The sequence below is a fragment of the Lactuca virosa genome, chromosome 9 (assembly GCF_052849685.1).
Source record: "Lactuca virosa cultivar CGN04683 chromosome 9, Lactuca_virosa_CGN04683_v6, whole genome shotgun sequence".
Classification (NCBI taxonomy): Eukaryota; Viridiplantae; Streptophyta; class Magnoliopsida; order Asterales; family Asteraceae; genus Lactuca; species Lactuca virosa.
The window spans coordinates 252,461,008-252,482,024 of NC_136434.1; the positions used below are offsets into that span (position 1 = coordinate 252,461,008).

Genomic DNA, 21,017 nt, shown 5'->3' on the forward strand with positions numbered 1-21,017 from the left:
ATACCAGAAATAGTTATGGACTTAGACACCTTATCCAACAAGATTTCACATTGATATGTAAATTCTACCACTACTTAACTATAATGAATATCCGTATTCCGGTCATTATTTGACTTGAACAATTTTTAATGAACCATATACACTCATTATGCACTTTACCTAGTAGTAGAACTTAGGTCAGAGTCTCGTAGGAACTTAAGTCAAAGTTGAAACTATGACTAGTATACTTGATTCATCAACTTCACTTGAATCTCGGAACAACTACATAGAATTGCCAATAAACAGATAAAAACAAATTACAAATGTTATTTCTAACTTAAATAAGAGTTCGGAAACACAAAAATAATTTGAAGTCTCAAAGATTAAATTTATTTTGATATTCAAAGTTTAGCAATATCCGAAAAACCCTAAATACCTAATTTTAAAAACTTTAACCTCAAAAATTATATGAAAATAATTATGAACCTTACAATATCAATTTAAAATAATTAAATTCAGGGAAATATAATAAAAGAAAATAAAAATTTAAGTCATTAACATTTACCCTTTATTTATAAGCCAAAAATCAAGGTTTTATGAATAAAAACTAAGTTATGATCCATATTTTATAAAAACAAATCACATATAATTATAGGAGATTGAATTTTTATAAAAGTAAAAGGGAGAGAGGGCATTATACCCCACAAATTTGGCCACCTCTCTCTCTCTCTCTCTCTCTCTCTCTCTTACTTCCAAACCCACATTTCCACTTAATTACTCTATCTCCCATACTCTACATCTTTACTTTTTCTCTTTAAAACCTTCTCTCTCCCTCTCTCTACTAAATTCGAACTTAGATGAATAATATGTGGGAGAGATTTTTCCAGTCGGTAATTCAGGAGTCTACATGTATCTCTTTATTTTGGTGGCTAATTTTGGTGGAGAGACGAGAGAGATTGGGTATCCAGAGAGATGAAATCTCTCTTTTCTCTCTTTTCTTCTCTCTAATACCCCACACTCTCCCTCTCTAAAAACCAGCCTCCAACCCATTAAATTCAGGAGATACTTGGGTGTCTTTGAAGTTACATAACAAAGAAAAAGGTTAGAGCTTACATCTTTTGAAGATCCATAACAGTTTATACAAGTTTCCTTGTTATTTTCATCTTTTATTTTCGGATTTTATGATCCTTTCTTGTCTTTGATCGTGATGCTTGTAGATTATCACTATAAACATGTTGCATGTTATGAAAATAGTGATAATCCATGATCAAACCAAAGTTGAGACCAAAGATGAACACATGCAAGCTCTAAACCATCATCAATGGTGATTTTCACACTTTCTTCTTGAGATTTTGAGTCTTTTGTACCTAAATCATTTCTAAACCATCGAGAACTTATTTTTAACTTCATGCATTTTCATTAATTCATATTTCATATGCTAAAACTCAAACTCTAATGTTTGGGTCAAAGGAGTCCTTATAAACAACATAAAACTCATTTTTAAGAGTTCTTGAAAAATAAGATTTTGGTATTTTAATGCATGTATGTAAATTATGATTTTTAAATATATTTGATCTCTGGAAACATAACCATAACATGTATGGATCATGATTTCATTAAATATTTTAAAGTATTTTCTCAAAGTAATGAATAAAGTTCACTTTTCCAACCTATTAGCAAGCATGCAATCTGCCAGATTTCTTTACCTGACTTTGAACTGCCATATCTCACTCATTTCTTAACCAAACTTCGAGATTCTTTTTCTGAAATATAATATTATGAGTTAGCTTTCAAACCCATCTGACCTCACTGTAATATTTCAATATTTCGATTTTTAACAATTTTTACAAAACTGTTGCTCAAGCAGCACCTTTTTGTGAATACTAGTTTTGTATTGCATGTTCAAATGACTTATTCCTCTCTAAAAATCTAGGAAAAATTAATTTGAGCACTTAACATCATATATTTAGAGGGACAAAAAGATCTTGATTCAAAAGTCTTTGGAACATGTTGCAAAAATTCTCAAAATGACTCAATAATCTTTACCAATATCACAAGAACCAAGTTTTCTCTATAATTTATTGAGCCTTTAGGCATGTTTTTCGACATCCAAAATAAGAAAACGATATTTCACTGTAATTAAATTGTATGAAGATGCATTCTGGAAAATTTCAGCTTCAAATATATTTTCTTTATTTTTACATGAAAATAATAAGAAAATAGAGTGTTAAAGCATATAAAATACTTACACTAGTAAATAAATTCTGGGAAAATTCATGAACGACCTATACTGGAATACAACATCCCCCATGAAGTTTGAGAAATTTTTATTACTATTTACCATTAGTTTTTATTTTATTGTTATTAAGCACAAATAAATAACAAAAATCGGGTTTCAAGTTATAAAAATCACATTTATTATTTTTATAAGCTTTTATATATTATATAACCTTCACAGAAAAATTTTATGAATTTCCCATAACCTTTTACTATTTTTCCAAGATTTAATGTATATTAAACGAATTAAATTATTGAAAAATAGTTAAACTTATCCAAAATTCATAAAATTTTACCAGAAAATCTTGTCTTCCATTATAAACATAAATAAATATTTTGAGGATTTATATTAACTGTTTACTTTTTATTTCGTTTTTCTTAGTATTAAACACACTTAAATTCTAAAAATAGGGATTTACTATTCAAAAATGACTTTCAATAATTTTCCCAGATTAATTACAATGTAAAACAGTTACAAAAAAAACTATAAGAATTTTTCATGATAATTTACTATTTTTCCATGATTTTATGATTATTCAAGGAATTAAAATGGTGAAAAATAGTTAGACAAATAAAAAATTCAAGAAAATTTATCTTAACATCTTTGACTTCAGTTGAAACTGAAATACAAAGTTTGGGAAATTTTAGAACTAAACTGATTTAGTTTTTGAATATTTAATCATTGGAACACCTCTTAAAATGTTAAATATTAACATTTGAATAAGGGGAATTTTCCACTTAAATTGTTATATAGTAATTGATTCATGGAAATTTAATTTTCAAAGAAAAATGTTTATAACTTATCAATATCAAAATTTTGACACATTATTGGCATAATTCTATTGTAGTAGGAAGTATACTAGTATTAGATTTCAATTAGAGACTCGTTAGTGTGTAACATTGTTGTAGGAATCGATAATGGTACGATTGGAGCGTAGTTCAAGGCACCATTTGCATTATCTCAAAGCATAGTGAGTATTCACGACTCCCCCTATTTTTGGTTTTTATATTTTCGGGTGGAAAAGCATGTCCGAAAAACTATTTATTATTCGTTGTATTTAAATTGATTTATATCAAACATGATTGCTATATTTTGTTATTATGTCTATGCAACTTGAAACATGAGGCCTTATCGTCTTAAGTCCCTTCCCTTACACTTTACTCCAACCATTAACTCTTTGAGCCAATGGTCATTATGGATAGCGCTATTAGGAATTAACAACTCCTCATTCACCCGATTGCTTGAGTGAATGATACCATATTCATCTATGGAACGATAACCATAGTCTTGATTCTCATTATCTCAACAAACTTTGTTTCTCATTATAGCAATAAACCTTGTTTCTCATTATAGCAACAAACTTTTATTACTGGAAACTTATTTACTTGATTGCTCATTTTAGCAATGAAACTTGTTGACTCGTTTTAGTAACAAACTTTATTTCCCATGAGAATATGAACGTTGCATCTCATTTGGGCAACATACTCTATTTCTCATGATGACAACGAACTTTGCTATGAAAACTTATTTACTCATTTTAGCAATGTACTTTTATTTATGGAATACTTCTATCAAAACTTTGATTACATTTCATGAAACCAATATTATTTTTAACCTGTGAGTACTCACCAACTATTTCGGTAGTTGACCGCTCGTTTTACGTGCTTTTTTAGGAGCTCGTCTATAAGATGGCACTTAGGGACACAACACTTGTAGGAGCATTTGCACGTGTTGTTTTTCAAATACATTGTAATTTATTTTAAAAAGTTGTTCAAAATCATTGTAAATTATAATTCTCTTTAATACTATGGTTGGTGTTGTCTTTTAACTTTTGTCGTATATACTCAGAGGTGAGATAGACTCCCGGACATGTGATCCTACTCTAGAGCCACAACTAAACGAGGAACATGCAAGAAATCCTACAACAAGAGTCCTAAGTCTATCATACATGACTATATACAGTCCCTAAGGAATCCTTCTACTAACAAATAACCAAAACTATTGGGCCGACATTGGTGCCTTCGACCCATGGGTACGATGAGGCGAAACTCACCTGAAATGAAGAAACCCAAGAACACTATGATACGCTCCCTGCTATACTACTTGCTTCCACGGATCTACTAACATCAGAACCATATAAAATCTTAATCACCAATCAAAACCCTCAAGTTTGACCAAAAGTGAAACTTGGTAAAAAAGTTAACGGTTAACGGAGTAACAAAAGTCAAAGTCCAAGGTTGGTTGAGTACACCCTGCGTACTCAAATTATGCCATGCATACATAGTATGTCTTAGTACGCCCAATGTACGAGAATTACGCCCAACGTACTCGAGCTGGTTCCATCCTTTCCATTAAGCACTTAATCCCTTCAAGACTTTTCACCCAAACTCAGATCTAACCTCAAAACATTGTCTTAAGTCATAAAGTTTCCACCTTTATGACTTTCCATGGCTAGGGAAGGTCCAAAAGCTAAAACCCTAACTTATTAATGTAGGGTTTTGAGCATTCTAACACTCCTATGGTGTACATGCAACCCTAGAAACCTTGGATCTATGTTTTATCTATGATACATGCAAAATTGATTTCCAAGGTTTATATCCTATCAAGCATACATGGGGAACTTTTAAACATAAAAGTTAGCAAGAAAACATACCTTGTAGTAGTTTGGATTCCTTGAAAACCTTGTGAGCCTAGCACCTCAAGTGTGATGCCTCAAATGTCTCACACAACACCAAATGCACTTGGAATAACTTAGAGAGAAATGAAGAACACTTAGAAATCGGCTAGCCCTCACTTGTAAATCTTAGTGGCCGATTTTGGTGAATAACATGTAGCTTATATAGTGTGTTACAATTAGGGTTACACCATGTAAACCCTAGTTGTCATGACTTTTCATTTCCATGACCCATGGGTTCTATAACCACCATGGAGCATCCTATGGGTTTTAGCCCAACTTGATAATCCATGAAGCATTAGCCCACTATATAAGTATGGATGATTTACACAATCAACCCATATATTTAATTAGTCTTCTTTTGATCACTTAATTATTTCCAAATTAATTCTTGATCAATACTAACTAAATAATACTATTAATATATTAGAACTTTTAATATATTAATAAACCTTAAGTGTTATTTCTCTCATTTTAGTTTATCCAAATGCATGATGTCATGCAACCCAAATGGACCATGCTAGTCGGGTCAAGTACATTTCAGAAATAGTTATGAACTTAGACACCTAATCCAACAGTCTCCCACTTGGATAAGTCTAATAACTATAACTGCAAGAATGACTTCAGGAACCGATCAGCAATCATAGCTCTTTCAAGGTCTCGCGGAACTGAGATGATGATGATACGCCATTTAAGATAAGTGATTATATAATCCTCTGTTCTAGATATCAGCCGGACAAATACATGGAACAATGTCTTACTTATTGTCCATCAGTTTGTTTCCCGATTTCCAATATGTTTGACATAGAACTTAATTGAACACATCAACTTAGTTCTGACCGGGCCTGATACATGGGTCAACACAAAATCATCGAGGGGCCCAGATTTCGCTTCTAATCCAAGAAGGAACAGATAAACTTCGACTCATATGCTTGTTCTACTACTTGTTGAATCATACACAAAGGCACGTTTTATAACATCGGGTTACAAATGCATTTTCGTACAATCAATGCATAACCAACTCATAGGCAACAAGTCATATCTCTAGGTTTGAAGACTTATATGATATTACCGTCTCGCGATCACTCGAGATAAATTCCATGAAGTGATACTAGCGAGCGTGGGTTGAATCCAATACTCATAACTTATGAGCACTCATGAGTGTTGTAGCAACACTTTGCTATGTCCAGTACCTTGGACATCTACAAGCCAACCCATGACAGTCTTGATTCATATCTACTTCCAACATATGACCGACTGTGGAGAATTTGAATACTATGAAATACAACAACATAATTATTCTGGAAGTCAAAACATGCAAAATGAAACGATAGTAAACGATTGACAAAAGATAACAACACTTTACTCATAAATAAACACAGCTTTTATTCATCATCAAATGTCAATTACACTTTACACATTTCAAAGCTATCTAACTACTAAAACTAATACCATCCTTCAGCCCTATACGCCTCGCATGCTGGAGATGCTTAACCCTGCCCACTCCCTTCGTGAGGGGATCTGTCGGGTTCTCATCCGATGATAACCTCTTTGCCACGAGGAGTCCTTCTTTTATTCGATGTCTGATGAAATGTTATTTCCTGTCGATGTGTCTGGATCTCCCGTGATCCCTTGGTTCCTTGGCTAAGGCAACTGCACTTTCACTATCACAGAAAATCTCTATAGGCTCCTTTATAGATGGTACAACCCCAAGGTCTCCAGTGAAGTTCTTAAGCCATATAGCCTCCTTTGCTGCCTCGCTTGCCGCTGTATACTCTGATTCGCAAGTTGAATCAGCCACTGTCTCCTGCTTGGAACTTTTCCAAGAAATTGCTCCTCCGTTTAATGTAAAGACCCAGCCTGACTGAGAGCGGAAATTATCCCTATCAGTCTAGAAGCTAGCATCACTATACCCTAATACTCTCAAGTCATCACTCCCACCGAGGGTAAGGACCCAATCCTTAGTCCTCCGCAGGTACTTGAGAATGTTCTTTACTGTAGTCCAGTGAACCTTGCCAGGCTTCCCCAGATATCTGCTAACCATGCTCAGTGCAAAAGCCACATCAGGACGAGTACAACTCATAGCATACATGATCGAGCCTACAGCGGAATCATAAGGTACTCGACTCATTTCTGCTATCTCAGCCTCTATACTCGGGCTCTGAGTCTTACTCAGTCTGGCATTACTCTGGATTGATAACTCTCCTTTCTTGGAATTCTGCATGTTGAACCTATTCAGCACCTTATTCAAGTAAGTACTCTGACTAAGTCCAATTAGCCTTTTACTCCTGTCTCTCAGAATCCTTATCCCTAGGATATAGGCAGCTTCTCCAAGGTCGTTCATAGCGAAACACTTCCCAAGCCAGGACTTTACTTCCTGTAGTGTTGGGATGTCATTTCCTATGAGTAGTATGTCATCCACATACAATACCAAAAAGCTAACTATACTCCCACTAGCCTTGACATATACACAGGATTCATCTTCACTCCTCGAAAAGCCAAACTCTTTGAATTTCTCATCGAAACAAATATTCCATCTGCGAGGTGCTTGTTTCAATCCATAGATGGATTTCTCAATCTTACACACTCTATTAGGGTACTATGCACTGACAAAACACTCTGACTGACTCTTGTAAACATCCTCAGCCAACTTTCCATTAAGGAAAGCAATTTTGACATCCATCTGCCATATTTCATAGTCATGAAATGTATCAATGGCTAGCATAACCCTAATAGACTTAATCTTCGCTACTGGTGAAAATGTTTCATCATAATCAACTCCCGGAGTTTGAGAAAAGCCCTTTGCAACCAGTCGCGCCTTATAAGTGTGTACATTACCATCCATTTCGGTCTTCTTCTTGAAGATCCATTTGCACCCGACTGTCTTACGACCTGGTACATTGTCAACAAATTTCCAAACTTGATTGTCATACATGGATTGTATCTCGCTGTCCATAGCCTCTTTCCATTTAGTATCCTCAGGGCCTGCCATGGCTTCCGTGTAGCTGTTAGGTTCATCCAGACTTACCAGTGTGCTATCACTGATAAGTGTATCACCTTCCGCAGTAATATGGAAACCATAGTAATGCTCAGGTGCATTCCTAACTCTCGTGGAACGCCTCAGAGGTACAGACTCGTCAATTGGATCAACAGGAGTTTCCTCCTTAGGTTGACTGCTAGGGTTTGAGGTTCCTTCACCACTTGACTCTTGAATTTCTTCAAGGTCAATTTGCCTCCCACTGTTTCCTTGGCTTATGAATTCTCTCTCTCAAAAGACTCCTCTCCTTTCTACAAATACCACATTATCACTAGGTTTGTAGAAGAGGTAACCGAAGGATCTCTGTGGGTAGCCGATGGAAATACACTTCTCACTTCGAGGTTCTAGCTTATCGTGAGACTCGCGCCTCACGAAAGCCTCGCAACCCCAAATCTTGATGTGGTCCAGATTGGGAACTTTTCCAGTCCACATCTCATGAGGTGTTTTGGCAACCTTCTTTGTAGGGACTAGATTAAGGATATGGGCGACAGTCTCTAAGGCATACCCCCAAAATGAGATTGGTAGTGAAGCTCGACTCATCATGGAACGAACCATATCCAACAGGGTTCGATTGCGCCTCTCAGCCACACCATTAAGCTGTGGTGTCCTGGGAGGTGTCAATTGTGAGACAATCCCACATTCCTTAAGATAGTCAAGGAACTATGTACTAAGATACTCACCACCTCGATCGGATCGAAGCATCTTAATGTTCCTGCCCAACTGATTCTCCACTTCCTGTTTGAACTCTTTGAATCTTTCAAAGGTCTCTGACTTATGCTTGATTAAGTAGACATATCCATATCTACTAAAATCATCAGTAAAAGTCACATAGAAGCGGTTAGCATCTCTTGTGGTGGTTCTGAAGGGTCCACACACATTAGTATGTATGAGATCCAACAAACCCTCACCCCTAGCACAAGTACCAGTGAAGGGTGACTTTGTCATTTTCCCAAGCAAACAAGATTCACAACTATCATCTTATTTTAGGTCAAATGACTCCAAGACTCCATCCTTTTGGAGTTGGCCTATGCGTTTCTTGCTTACATGTCCAAGACGACAATGCCATAATGATGCTTTATCCAAACTAGTGGAAGAATCGATACACAACACATTATTTCCTAGGTTATCTACAACCGACACAGTTTCATACACACCATCACAAGGTAATGCTTCATACACACAACACATTATTAATACCACCACTATCATTATCAAATGAAAAGGTAAAGCCTTGTTTGTACAAACCATGAAAGGAAATAATATTTCTTGCCATTTCAGGCGAATAACAACATTTATTCAAATCTATTGTTAACCCACTACTTAGCAACAAAGAGTAAACTCCAATCTTGGTGACAGGTGTAACTTTCCTATTTCCCATGATCAAGTTTATCTTCCCATGCTCCACTTTCTCACTTCTTCTTAGTCCCTGCAAATCACAACATATGTGAATACCACAACCGGTATCAAGGACCCAAGAATTAGAATAGGGTGAGTTAATAGAAGCATTCAGCCTCTTTAGGGTTAGCAGAAGGAGTGACGAAACCTTTCTTGGTTCCACTTGAAGAGTAGCCATCAAGGGACTTTCCCTTGGTACCCTTCGAAGGGTTGTTCCTCTTCTTTCCTTTGCCTTGCCTGATTGCCAAGACAAGGGCCGCGGTAGGAGTAGGATTAGTAACAACCGACTTACCTTTAAGACCACTTTCTGCGGTCTTTAGAAGTCCTTGAAGTTTGCTGAGTGTAACTTCCTCCTTGTTCATGTGGTATGTCATGCGGAATTGATCATAACACGAAGGTAGAGAGTGCAAAATGATATCAATTGCCAACTCCTCTGGGAAGTTCACATTCAGTTTCAGCAAACGGTCCACATACCTTTGCATTTTCTGCATGTGGCCCGTGATGGGTTCACCATCCTTCATCCTGGTTGTTATCATGGAGCAGATGATCTCATATCGCTCTTGACGAGCACTCTGATGGTAACGGTCCATCAAATCCTGGTGCATCTCAAAAGGATAATAGTCGTCATAGGACTTTTGGAGCTCGGCTGTCATAGTGGCCAACACGATGCATGCCACTTTGGTAGCATCTCTTTCATGGGCCTGATATTCAGCGATCTCCTCAGGATTAGCAGACGTATAATCAAGTTCCTTAAGCTCCTTGTCGAGGACATATTCCTTGTCCTCATACCAAGTGACCATCCTGATGTTCCTGATCCAATCCATAAAGTTGGATCCATCAAAGATGACTCTCCCACAAAGGTTCATGAGAGAGAAGGAGCTGGTAGGGTTTGAGCCAGAAGCAACATTGTTGGAAGACATCTGAAAAGAAGAAAGACAAGTTTAGATTAGATATAAAGATAGTCCTTAATAAAACACCCAAATGTAATATTAAGGCTAGGACCCAACACAATATTTTATAACTCAGAAGAGGCATGCCGTAATCCAAGCTATAAAATATTTGAAGGTAGGTGAATGACGATTCACCAATTTTCCACCATGAAAAAACAAAATAAATTATTAGGTTTTAATTGGTTTTGAAACTCCTAGATTCTTTGACATTCATTTAACTTTTCAATGGCATGTTTCAATCTCGAGTGTGCCCTTCAGGTTTTGTGACTGGGATGCCGAGGATCACAAAACAAGGTGTGAAGTAACCATGCAAATTACTTGGTAGCCTTAATATTTACCCCTCAATCGATGTGCCGGTTAACCACACACGCTCCATCGATACTATGATAAATATTAAGTTACCCTTTGCCTACCTTGTTAAGTCCAGGTTAGTGTGCTGGTTAACCACACACACTCCACTAACGACTTAATCAAAGTGCAAAGTGTAATTTCATGGGTTAGCACCTTATTCACATTTTTCCTAAAGTAACTAAGATTGGGAATTTATAAAAACATTTAGTTACTTTATTTTTCATCATACTTTTAATGAAGATTTATAAGTCCTTGTCCTACCCGTTCGGCTAACGACCCTCCACCAGTCAAGGAAGCGGTGGGTGAGAGTGGACACCCATTAAGCTGCCATTTTATAGGCAACAACCTTATACCCCCCTTATAGACCGACTTCGTGAATGAGGCCTACTAACGGTAAGACGACTTGTTCTTATACACACATATATATATATATATATATATATATATATATATATATATATATATATATATATATATATATATATATATATATATATATATATATATATATTAAACTTATAATATTATAAAGTATAAGGGTTGAATTTTAACTTTTAAAATTCTAGGGGTTGGAACTAAAGTTTTTAAAGTGACTTTACATGTTCCAAAACTTGAGGGCAAGTTTTGTAACTTTCAAAACTTTTCATCTTTCATAACTTATGAGTTAATGGATTAATAAAATGAGAGACTTTTCATTTTATGTAACCTATTTGTTTAATAATGGACTTTAAAAGAGTGACTTTTGGTAATCCATAACTTGAGGACAAATTATGGATTCCATTAAAACGCATAATGATTAAGAATTAAACTAACAAGCAAGTTACAAATAATTCCTATGATCTTCTAAACTCATAAGTTCATGAATGTTCATATCAACAATTTCAAGAATCATAAATAAACCATATAAAACTTGAAATTTTGATAATAGCTATTGAAAATGGATTAGCATAACCTTTACACCATCTAAAACAAGTTTTATAACACCAAAACAGTTTAGGGTAATGTTTCTAGTCCATTTCCAGCAGCAAAACTTGAAAATCTGCACTCAGGGGCTCCTACTCGTCGAGTGTAAGAACCTACTCGACGAGTAGGATGAGATTACTCATGGACTCGTCGAGTCCCCCCATGGACTCGGCGAGTTCATCCTGCAAAGTGCAGAAAAACTGAGTTTTTTCACAATTTTGCATCAAGTATCAAACAAACAAACCTGGCTCTGATACCAATGTAGGGTTTTGAGCATTCTAACACTCCTATGGTGTACATGCAACCCTAGAAACCTTGGATCTATGTTTTATCTATGATACATGCAAAATTGATTTCCAAGGTTTATATCCTATCAAGCATACATGGGGAACTTTTAAACATCAAAGTTAGCAAGAAAACATACCTTGTAGTAGTTTGGATTCCTTGAAAACCTTGTGAGCCTAGCACCTCAAGTGTGATGCCTCAAATGTCTCACACAACACCAAATGCACTTGGAATAACTTAGAGAGAAATGAAGAACACTTAGAAATCGGCTAGCCCTCACTTGTAAATCTTAGTGGCCGATTTTGGTGAATAACATGTAGCTTATATAGTGTGTTACAATTAGGGTTACACCATGTAAACCCTAGTTGTCATGACTTTTCATTTCCATGACCCATGGGTTCTATAACCACCATGGAGCATCCATGGAGCATCCTATGGGTTTTAGCCCAACTTGATAATCCATGAAGCATTAGCCCACTATATAAGTATGGATGATTTACACAATCAACCCATATATTTAATTAGTCTTCTTTTGATCACTTAATTAATTCTAAATTAATTCTTGATCAATACTAACTAAATAATACTATTAATATATTAGAACTTTTAATATATTAATAAACCTTAAGTGTTATTTCTCTCATTTTAGTTTATCCAAATGCATGATGTCATGCAACCCAAATGGACCATGCTAGTCGGGTCAAGTATATTCCAGAAATAGTTATGAACTTAGACACCTAATCCAACAATTAATCCTATAAGACATCACAACTCTTTCATGGAAGGGATAGAAGGACCAATATCACATTTTTATGGTACCTAACGGCTACATAATGGATAAAGTTTCCAAATTTATCCATTAGAATGGTCCTAACAAACAATATCTAGTCTTTAAGTCATAAAGGGACCAAAAGTGCATCTTTTTCAACTTAATCCGTTAACTCTAAGTCTCCAACCTTCAGATCTGAATCAATATGATGTTTAGATGGATAAAGTATCCAACTTTATCCAAAACAAGGTCACAAACTTCCAAGATCTAAACTTTATGCACTTAAAGTCAACAAAATCTCACAATACCCAAAACTAGCTAGATCTAACAATTTCATCATCAAGATTCAAACTTTATACCTCCAGAAGAAAGATCAAGGTGAACAAGTTCTGGATCTACAAGCTCCAATGCAACCAACGCTTCTTCAATGAGTTCCATCTTCTCTAAGGTGCACCAAGAACACTCCAAAGCACTTAAAAACACCTTCCTTTTGCTAACAAGGCTCAAACTAGGGTTAGGGTTTCAAGAGAGTGTTAGGTTTTGATACGAAACAAAAGTTTGTTTTTTTCTCAAAAACCGGCAAAGGAAGACTTTAAAAATAACAAGTTTATTTTTAGTTCATAACAAAACCAAACCATCATGGATCCATTTATAGTGGTTAGAATGAAATAAAAACAACCATAGGATGTTTAAGAGATAACCTTTGAAGCCTTTGAACCCACTTGGTTTTGGGGTGTTGATGAAGATATAAAGATCAAAGAACATGATCTACTCTACAAGTATCCACCATCAAGATTAAGGAACTTGGAATGCTAGTTCATTCTTGTATTATTGACTGTCTTAAGCCTTTAAGTGCTTAACTCAAATAAGAACTAAAGGAGACAACTCAAGAGGTCTTCTAATCACCAAACTAGCTTCAAAAGAGAGAGAGGTGGAGAGTAGAAGAGAGTTTCGGCCATATGGAATAATGGAGAGAATTCACTAGAAAAACTTGCTTCAAACTCATGAAAGACCCTTCTTTAAATACCCATGAAAAAGCAAAAGCAACACCATATAATAATATAAAGTATTTACGATTATCTATCCTTCAAATGATTGTTTTTGTAGGATCACTAAATAAAGAATGCACTATTTTCAATGATCGACATTTTTACACCTTTCTTAAAATAACCCTATACTTTTCAATTTCTTGTGAGTTCCTAAACTCTCAAACATGTTTTCATAAATATTCTGACTCCTCGTAAACTTGAATTTGTCCTGAATTAAACAATTGGACAATTTCTCAAAATTTGTAATATGAATATTTCTAAATAAATTCCCTCATTGACGACTTAAGCCTTTAACATTAATTAATCTCTTTATTATTTTACTACTTCGTTTTATCACCACACATGTATCTTCATTCTCTTGGAATTATTACACATTTTGATAATAATGAGATTACTTATCGTTTCTAAACACTCAAAATGCTATCTAGATAATGTTGTGACAACTAGTAAATCTAGGGTCAAGTAAGTCTAGATTGTAACCATGTACAAATAAATATACACTGTAATCTTGTTGCAATTGATTCTTGTAAATCAAAAATGACATTGTTATATGAGTACATATATGTGCATATTTGTAATAAACATTTAGAAGACAAAAATAGATCAAATACGTAATACATAAATCAAAAATGGGCCTTTGCTTTAAGGTTTTCGGCCAAGAAAACCTCTTGACCGAAAACCCTTTTAATGGTGACCTTAAAGACCCAAAAAAACCTTCCATGAGCCTTAACAAAACCGAAATCAACAAGCTAGTACCACCATAGGATCGAAAACCCTTCTAATGGAGACAATAAGGCCGAAAACTCTCCCATGCAAGGCATAGAAACCGAAAACCACCCCCCTTGGCTAAGTGAATTCGGTTGGGTGTAGTATCCAAGGCATTGACCTTGCAAATTGGCATCTTCTCTTTACCTCCCTTTAACCACCGAATTCCTATACCCTACACAACAATATACACCATGCATCCATACAAGGCACTTGAATTGCCAGCATGTAAAGATAAAGGGCACCACCCCTCCCCTCCTCCCCCCCCCCCCCTCCATAAATACCTTGGCGAGAGGCCATTTTGCAACACTCAAAAGGCTAAATTACTTCCATTTCTCCATCTCTCTCTCAAAAACAAGTTAGAGTCTCGAAGGGCTCTTCATCATCTTGGAATTTTCGAGTTTTAGGTAAGATGGTTCATGAAACTCTAGCATTTTCCATGTAATTTTTATGTTGATTCCATCATTTTTACACACATTTTCGTGTTTTAGACTACTAGGATACTAACACATCCAAGAAGCTCTTCAAGTCCACACAAGGAACTAGGCTCGAAAACTCTCATCTTTTCCTCCAAGCCACCCACGAAAATTTGCCAAGGTGAGCTTCATACCCCCATTTTCGAGTTTTACATGCTTTTAGGGGGGAAATACAAGCCAAAATATGTTTGTCCTTTGGATACTTTCATGTCTCATCCTTATTACTTGAATATGATATAATATTTGCATAAAACTGTAAACATCACCACTCTTCACAAAAAAATTTCGTGACATATAGAGTCTTATTTGCAAAGATAACAAAATATAACTTATTTTGTGTTAAATATGTTAACCCAAAAATATGAGTTGTACAAACTACATATTTTTGGTAATTGTAGTTTAGTAGAAATGGTTATATTTTTAGTCATCACTGTTTTGGTGGGTTAAAACCCAAGTATATTATGTTTTAATAACATATATAAACAAGATTAGAACTGGATATTTATATAATGTTTATATAAATAGTCTACACAAAAATATACAAGGCAAACATTAATGGGTATAGTTTGGGATTCATAAAACCATACTTTTATAATGTTTCAATGGTATAGATATTGCGTTAAACAAGAAAAAGGGAGTCGTAGTTCACGTAAATATGTTAATGCTCTAGTGATACATTCTCTTCACTGTACCTACCTAGCGTACATTTTAAGTCCTGCATTATAACCAGAGTCTCCTGGAGGGAGAGCAAGATAGTTGTATATAGATCTATACGGGATTGACAACCCCACACCTGAGTTGTTCGCTACAGTTAGACCGGCAAGTCTAGGGTGACAAATATCTACCAATTCCGATGCCTGGAGAACGTCGTACAAGCATAACAGTCACATTAAGCATGGTTATATTAACTCACATAGGGATTAACAATACTATCTCGGTTTACGGGAAGCTTACATTTCATCGGATTTATAAAAATATATAAGACTACATACTACCTTTCAGTACATTATTGCTTACATTTCTGGTCTTAGGGTTTAAAACTACAGTTCACTTATAAGAAAATAATGGATTTTCTGGAAACATATATACATTATCATTTTGCAAGGAAAAAGATACAACAAACCTACATACATTTTTAGTCATGGATATAAGACTAACATCCCATTTTATAGAAAATAACGGATTTTCTGGAAGTATACAAAACTGTTTTAAAGAAAGCATTTACGAACCCTTTTCATACAAAATGCTTATGAACTCACCAACATTATTGTTGACGCTTTTCCAAAATCACTTGTATTCTCAGGGAACCAGTAATCAGGTATTCAAATCTTTTGAGATAAGGAGTTGCAGAATTATGGATTTCTATATTCAGTCATTTGTTGTGTAATTTTTGAACAAACACAGTAAGTAAACTATGTAAACTTGTATTCTCAATGTATGTTGTATGTGTTGTTATGTTTCATTTATATTCAACTATTATGATACTATAGAATGACGTCAAACGCCCCCAGACATTTTCGCTGTCCTGGTTCGGGGATGTGACAGATTGGTATCGGAGCGTTTTTTATAGTGAACTAGTATATCTAACTATACAAGATATACAACTATAAATACAATGAGACTAAAACACTCTGACTGAAAGTATACTTTAAAGATATATGTATTTTATAAAAGTGTACATACATACATGCATATTAGAAAATAATGTTATAATAAGAAGTATTTAGAGGAGTTGGACATCGCGATTAAACTTAGACAGTTATGTAATCATATCCAGGGTAAATATAGCCTGATCAACTATATTTATTCGAGATATGACCAACATGTGTTTAGGAGTGGTCGTGGTGGACAACGAATCTGAAACTTACCAACCTTATATCAAAAGCTCTAAGAACCAAACATAAAGAATTAAAATACTACAGAAGTATTTTAACATATTATAAACCTCTGATGTACTTCTCGTACCTATATTCTCGTACAGACACGATGGCAGGTTTCAATATCCCGGGAGATCCCTACTTCCCTAACCAGGGGAATGGAGGATGGATTGAGGAGGATCCTGAGGAGATCATGGAAGAAGGGTCAGAGGAAGAGTTTTAAGAGGAAGTGGAAGAAGAAGAGGAAGCGGAGGAGGATGCGGAATCCAAAGTAATCAATCCTCCTTACGTAGCTCGAGTCCTTGCACACCGTTTAGGCTACAACGGGACCTACGCCCCGTTGGGCGGAGGACCTTGAGAGATGGAGTCGACACCAGAGGCAGCGCCCACCCTTTGGTATGGAGCGAGGTTTTTATAACCTTAGTCATGGAGGACCCGTCGACAGAGCCCTTCCAGTCATGATCCAGGGGATCTCGGACATTGGTGACAAGACTAGGGCGACGACGAACCGAGTATTGGAGTTGGGAGCCGCTGCAGAGGTCATTGACGCGGGCACTCGAGACCTTGAGAGGGATTACTATCCCATGGACCGACTCATTGAGGACCTTACCACCGCCCGATCGGAGGTAAGGGGATATCAGGAGAGGCATGCAGCTCTCGAGGAGAGAGTGATCGCAGCCGAGCGTCGATTAGCTGGGCTACAGGGCGCCTATACTTCACTCAGGGACCACAGAGGACTACCCGTCGTGAGTAGGATTCATCCAACTCACAGTTTGATGTAGACTAGGTTTATGGGTATGCATTGGTGCTACCCTTTTTCTATTTTTTGTATGTAGGACCGACCCTACGTCTAAGTGATTACACTATTCGGAGGGTCGTTATGCTGCCAATTTTTTTTATTTTCAATGTACTGTAGACCTTTTCAGAGGTCAATTTTTCTCAAAAATATGTACTAGTATCTTATCATTAATGAAATGAAAATGTATTTTTATTTTGTTGGATGTTGTTAAACCGCTATGTTTTCTCTTTTCATTATTATTTGGCATAATAAAGTTTCAATTATAAGTACAAGCAAATCACCGTACCAATTAGAAACAAAGGAGTTCTATTACAATAATGTCCGAACCATAACTAATATAAAAAACTAATCGTCATTCCACCTTGTGGCAGAAAATGCCGCCCCGAAGATACAACAGGCGCAAGAACAATACATCGGCGCCACCACCACCGCCACCTCCCCCGCAAATGGATATTGCAGTGACCGCTGCTATGGCTGTTGCGGTAGCCCAAATCAGCAGTAGCAGCAACGGAGGTGGAAATGGAACGAACAGTTCCAATCAAAGTGAAAACCAAGGGCACCCGAGGGAATGTACTTATAAAGACTTTGCAAACTGCAAGCCAAATCCCTTCAATGGGAGCGGTGGTGTCATCGCTTTGACGCGATGGTTCGAAAAGACGGAATCGGTGTTTGAAATATGCGCCTGCCCCGAGGAGAGCAAAGTAAAATTCGCAGCATGTACTTTTTATGATAGGGCCCTTTCTTGGTGGAATGGCTACATCATAGCTCTAACACTCCCGGTAGCAAACTCGATGGGTTGGGAGGATCTCAAAATCATGATGCTCGAAGAGTACTGCCCAAGGGGTGAGGTACAGAAGCTAGAGCAGGAGCTTTGGAATTTCACTATGGACGACTCTGACATCGAAGCCTACACTTCCAGATTTAGCGACCTAGCGATCCTATGCCCCGGAATGATCACTTCGGAGAGCAAGAAAGTAGAATGTTTCATTTAGGGACTATCTCCCCAGATTCAAGGGAATGTGATTGCTGCAAACCCAACAAATTTCGACAGCGCCAAGCGCCTTGCTCAAAATCTCATTGACCATGGGGTACAGAAGGGCATAATGACTCCCGTCACCGAACAGAAAAAGGGAAATGATAACAAGAGGAAGTTTGGAAGCAAGAAGAAGGGACAACCAACCCAGGAACCCGCGAAGAAACAACAGACGGTGGCGGTTCATGTTGCTACTACCCCTGCTGCACCAGCACCTACAAAGCCGTATGCAGGCACTCTCCCAAAGTGTGATAAATGTAACTTTCACCACAACGGTGCGTGTCGGGAAATGCTCTGTACAAACTGCAACAGAAAAGGGCACACTGCCCGATACTGCAGAACACCTGCACAACAGGCCACCCAACCCACCAATACTGGGGTGAGTCAAGCGTGCTATGGCTGTGGAGAAACATGTCACTACAAGAGAAATTGTCCAAAGTCCAACAACATGAATGCTGGGGGAACGGGAAGAGTCCTAGCAATAGGACATGAGGAGGCAATGAAGGATCCTGCAGTGGTCACTGGTACGTTCCTCCTCAATAACACTTATGCATGCATACTATTTGATAGTGGGGCGGAGAGAAGCTTTGTGAGTCATAACTTTAAACATCTACTCAAACAAAACCCTCAAACACTAAATGAAACATTTACCGTGGAAATGGCTAACGGAAAAACCAAAACAACAAACGATGTATTAATAGGGTGCACACTAACTGTGAATAATCACTCCTTCCAAATCGACTTAATGTCGGTTACCATAAGGAGTTTTGATGTGATCATCGGTATGGACTGGCTAAGTCCTCACCGTGCCGACATTATGTGCTATGAGAAGGCTGTTCGCCTTCATCTTCCAAACAACGAAACCTTGTTCATATACGGTGACAAACCCGGTACAAACCTTCGCCTCATCTCATGTATCAAGGCACAAAAGTGTTTACACAAGAAGAACCACGCCTTCTTAGCCCACGTGGTCGAAAAAAAAGAAAGGAGAAAATAACATTAAAGACATCCCAGAAGTGTGCGATTTCACCGACGTATTTCCCGAATACCTCCTGGGAGTGCCCCCCGAACGCCAAGTCGAATTTAGAATCGACTTGGTACCCAGGGCCACACCAATCGCCAAGTCGCCATACAGACTAGCTGCTGTGGAGATACAGGAACTCTCCAGTCAATTGAGTGAATTACTGGACAAGGGATTCATAAGGCCAAGCTTCTCACCCTGGGGAGCTCCGGTCTTATTTGTAAAGAAGAAGGATGGGTCGTTTCGCATGTGTATCGATTACCGAGAACTAAACAAGCTCACCGTCAAAAACCGATACCCTATTCCTCGGATCGATGACCTATTCGACCAGTTGCAAGGGTCAAGTTACTTTTCAAAGATAGATTTAAGATTCGGGTACCACCAACTACGGGTCCGAGAGGAAGATATTCCCAATACCACATTTCGAACACGCTACGGTCCGTATGAATTCATAGTAATGCCCTTTGGTCTAACAAATGTGTCTGCTGCATTCATGGATCTAATGAACCGGGTGTGCCGACCCTACCTTGACAAATTCGTGATAGTATTCATCGATGATATACTAGTTTATTCATGAAGTAAAGTAGAAGACAGTCAACATCTGCGGCAAGTTCTAGAAACATTAAGGGCAGAGAAGCTATATGCAAAATTCTCCAAATGCGAGTTCTGGATCCGAAGGGTGGAATTTCTAGGTCACGTGGTCAGTGAAGAAGGGATACATGTGGACCCTTCCAAAATCAAAGAAATCGAAGGCTGGGCAACCCCAAGAACCCCAACAGAGATCAAGCAATTCTTAGGCCTCGCTGGTTACTATAGGAGGTTCATACATAATTTCTCCAAAATCGCTAAACGGCTCACCGCCCTAACTCAGAAGGGTGTAACCTTCATCTGGGAGAGGAAACAAGAGGCTGCCTTCCAAACCTTGAAACAGGCCCTATACAGCGCCCCAGTCTTGTCTCTTCTAGAAGAGACGGAAGACTTCGTGGTCTATTGTGATGCATCATATCTAGGATTAGGCTGTGTACTCGTGCAACGAGGAAAGGTCACAGCCTACGTGTCAAGACAACTAAAGAACCACTAGGTGAACTACACCACGTATGACCTTGAGCTGGGAGCAGTCGTGTTTGCACTAAAAATCTGGAGGCACTACCTCTATGGTACAAAGTGCACCATATTCACAGATCACAAAAGCCTCCAGCACATTCTAAACCAACAAGATCTCAACATGAGGCAGCGGCGATGGGTAGAGCTACTGAACGACTACGAGTGTGAGATCTGATACCATCCAGACAAAGCCAACGTGGTAGCAGATGCCC

At 37.4% G+C, this 21,017-nt stretch overlaps 1 protein-coding gene across 1 annotated transcript in view; it reads left to right on the plus strand.

The window, feature by feature from the left end:
- LOC145140470 (uncharacterized) overlaps nucleotides 1-17,071 on the plus strand; it is a 40,694-nt gene extending 23,623 nt beyond the window's left edge. The window contains exon 2 of the mRNA XM_079073951.1: nucleotides 16,953-17,071. Within this exon, the coding sequence (XP_078930077.1) occupies nucleotides 16,953-17,071 (119 nt within the window). The remainder of the gene's footprint in view (nucleotides 1-16,952) is intronic.
- Nucleotides 17,072-21,017: the final 3,946 nt, after the last annotated feature.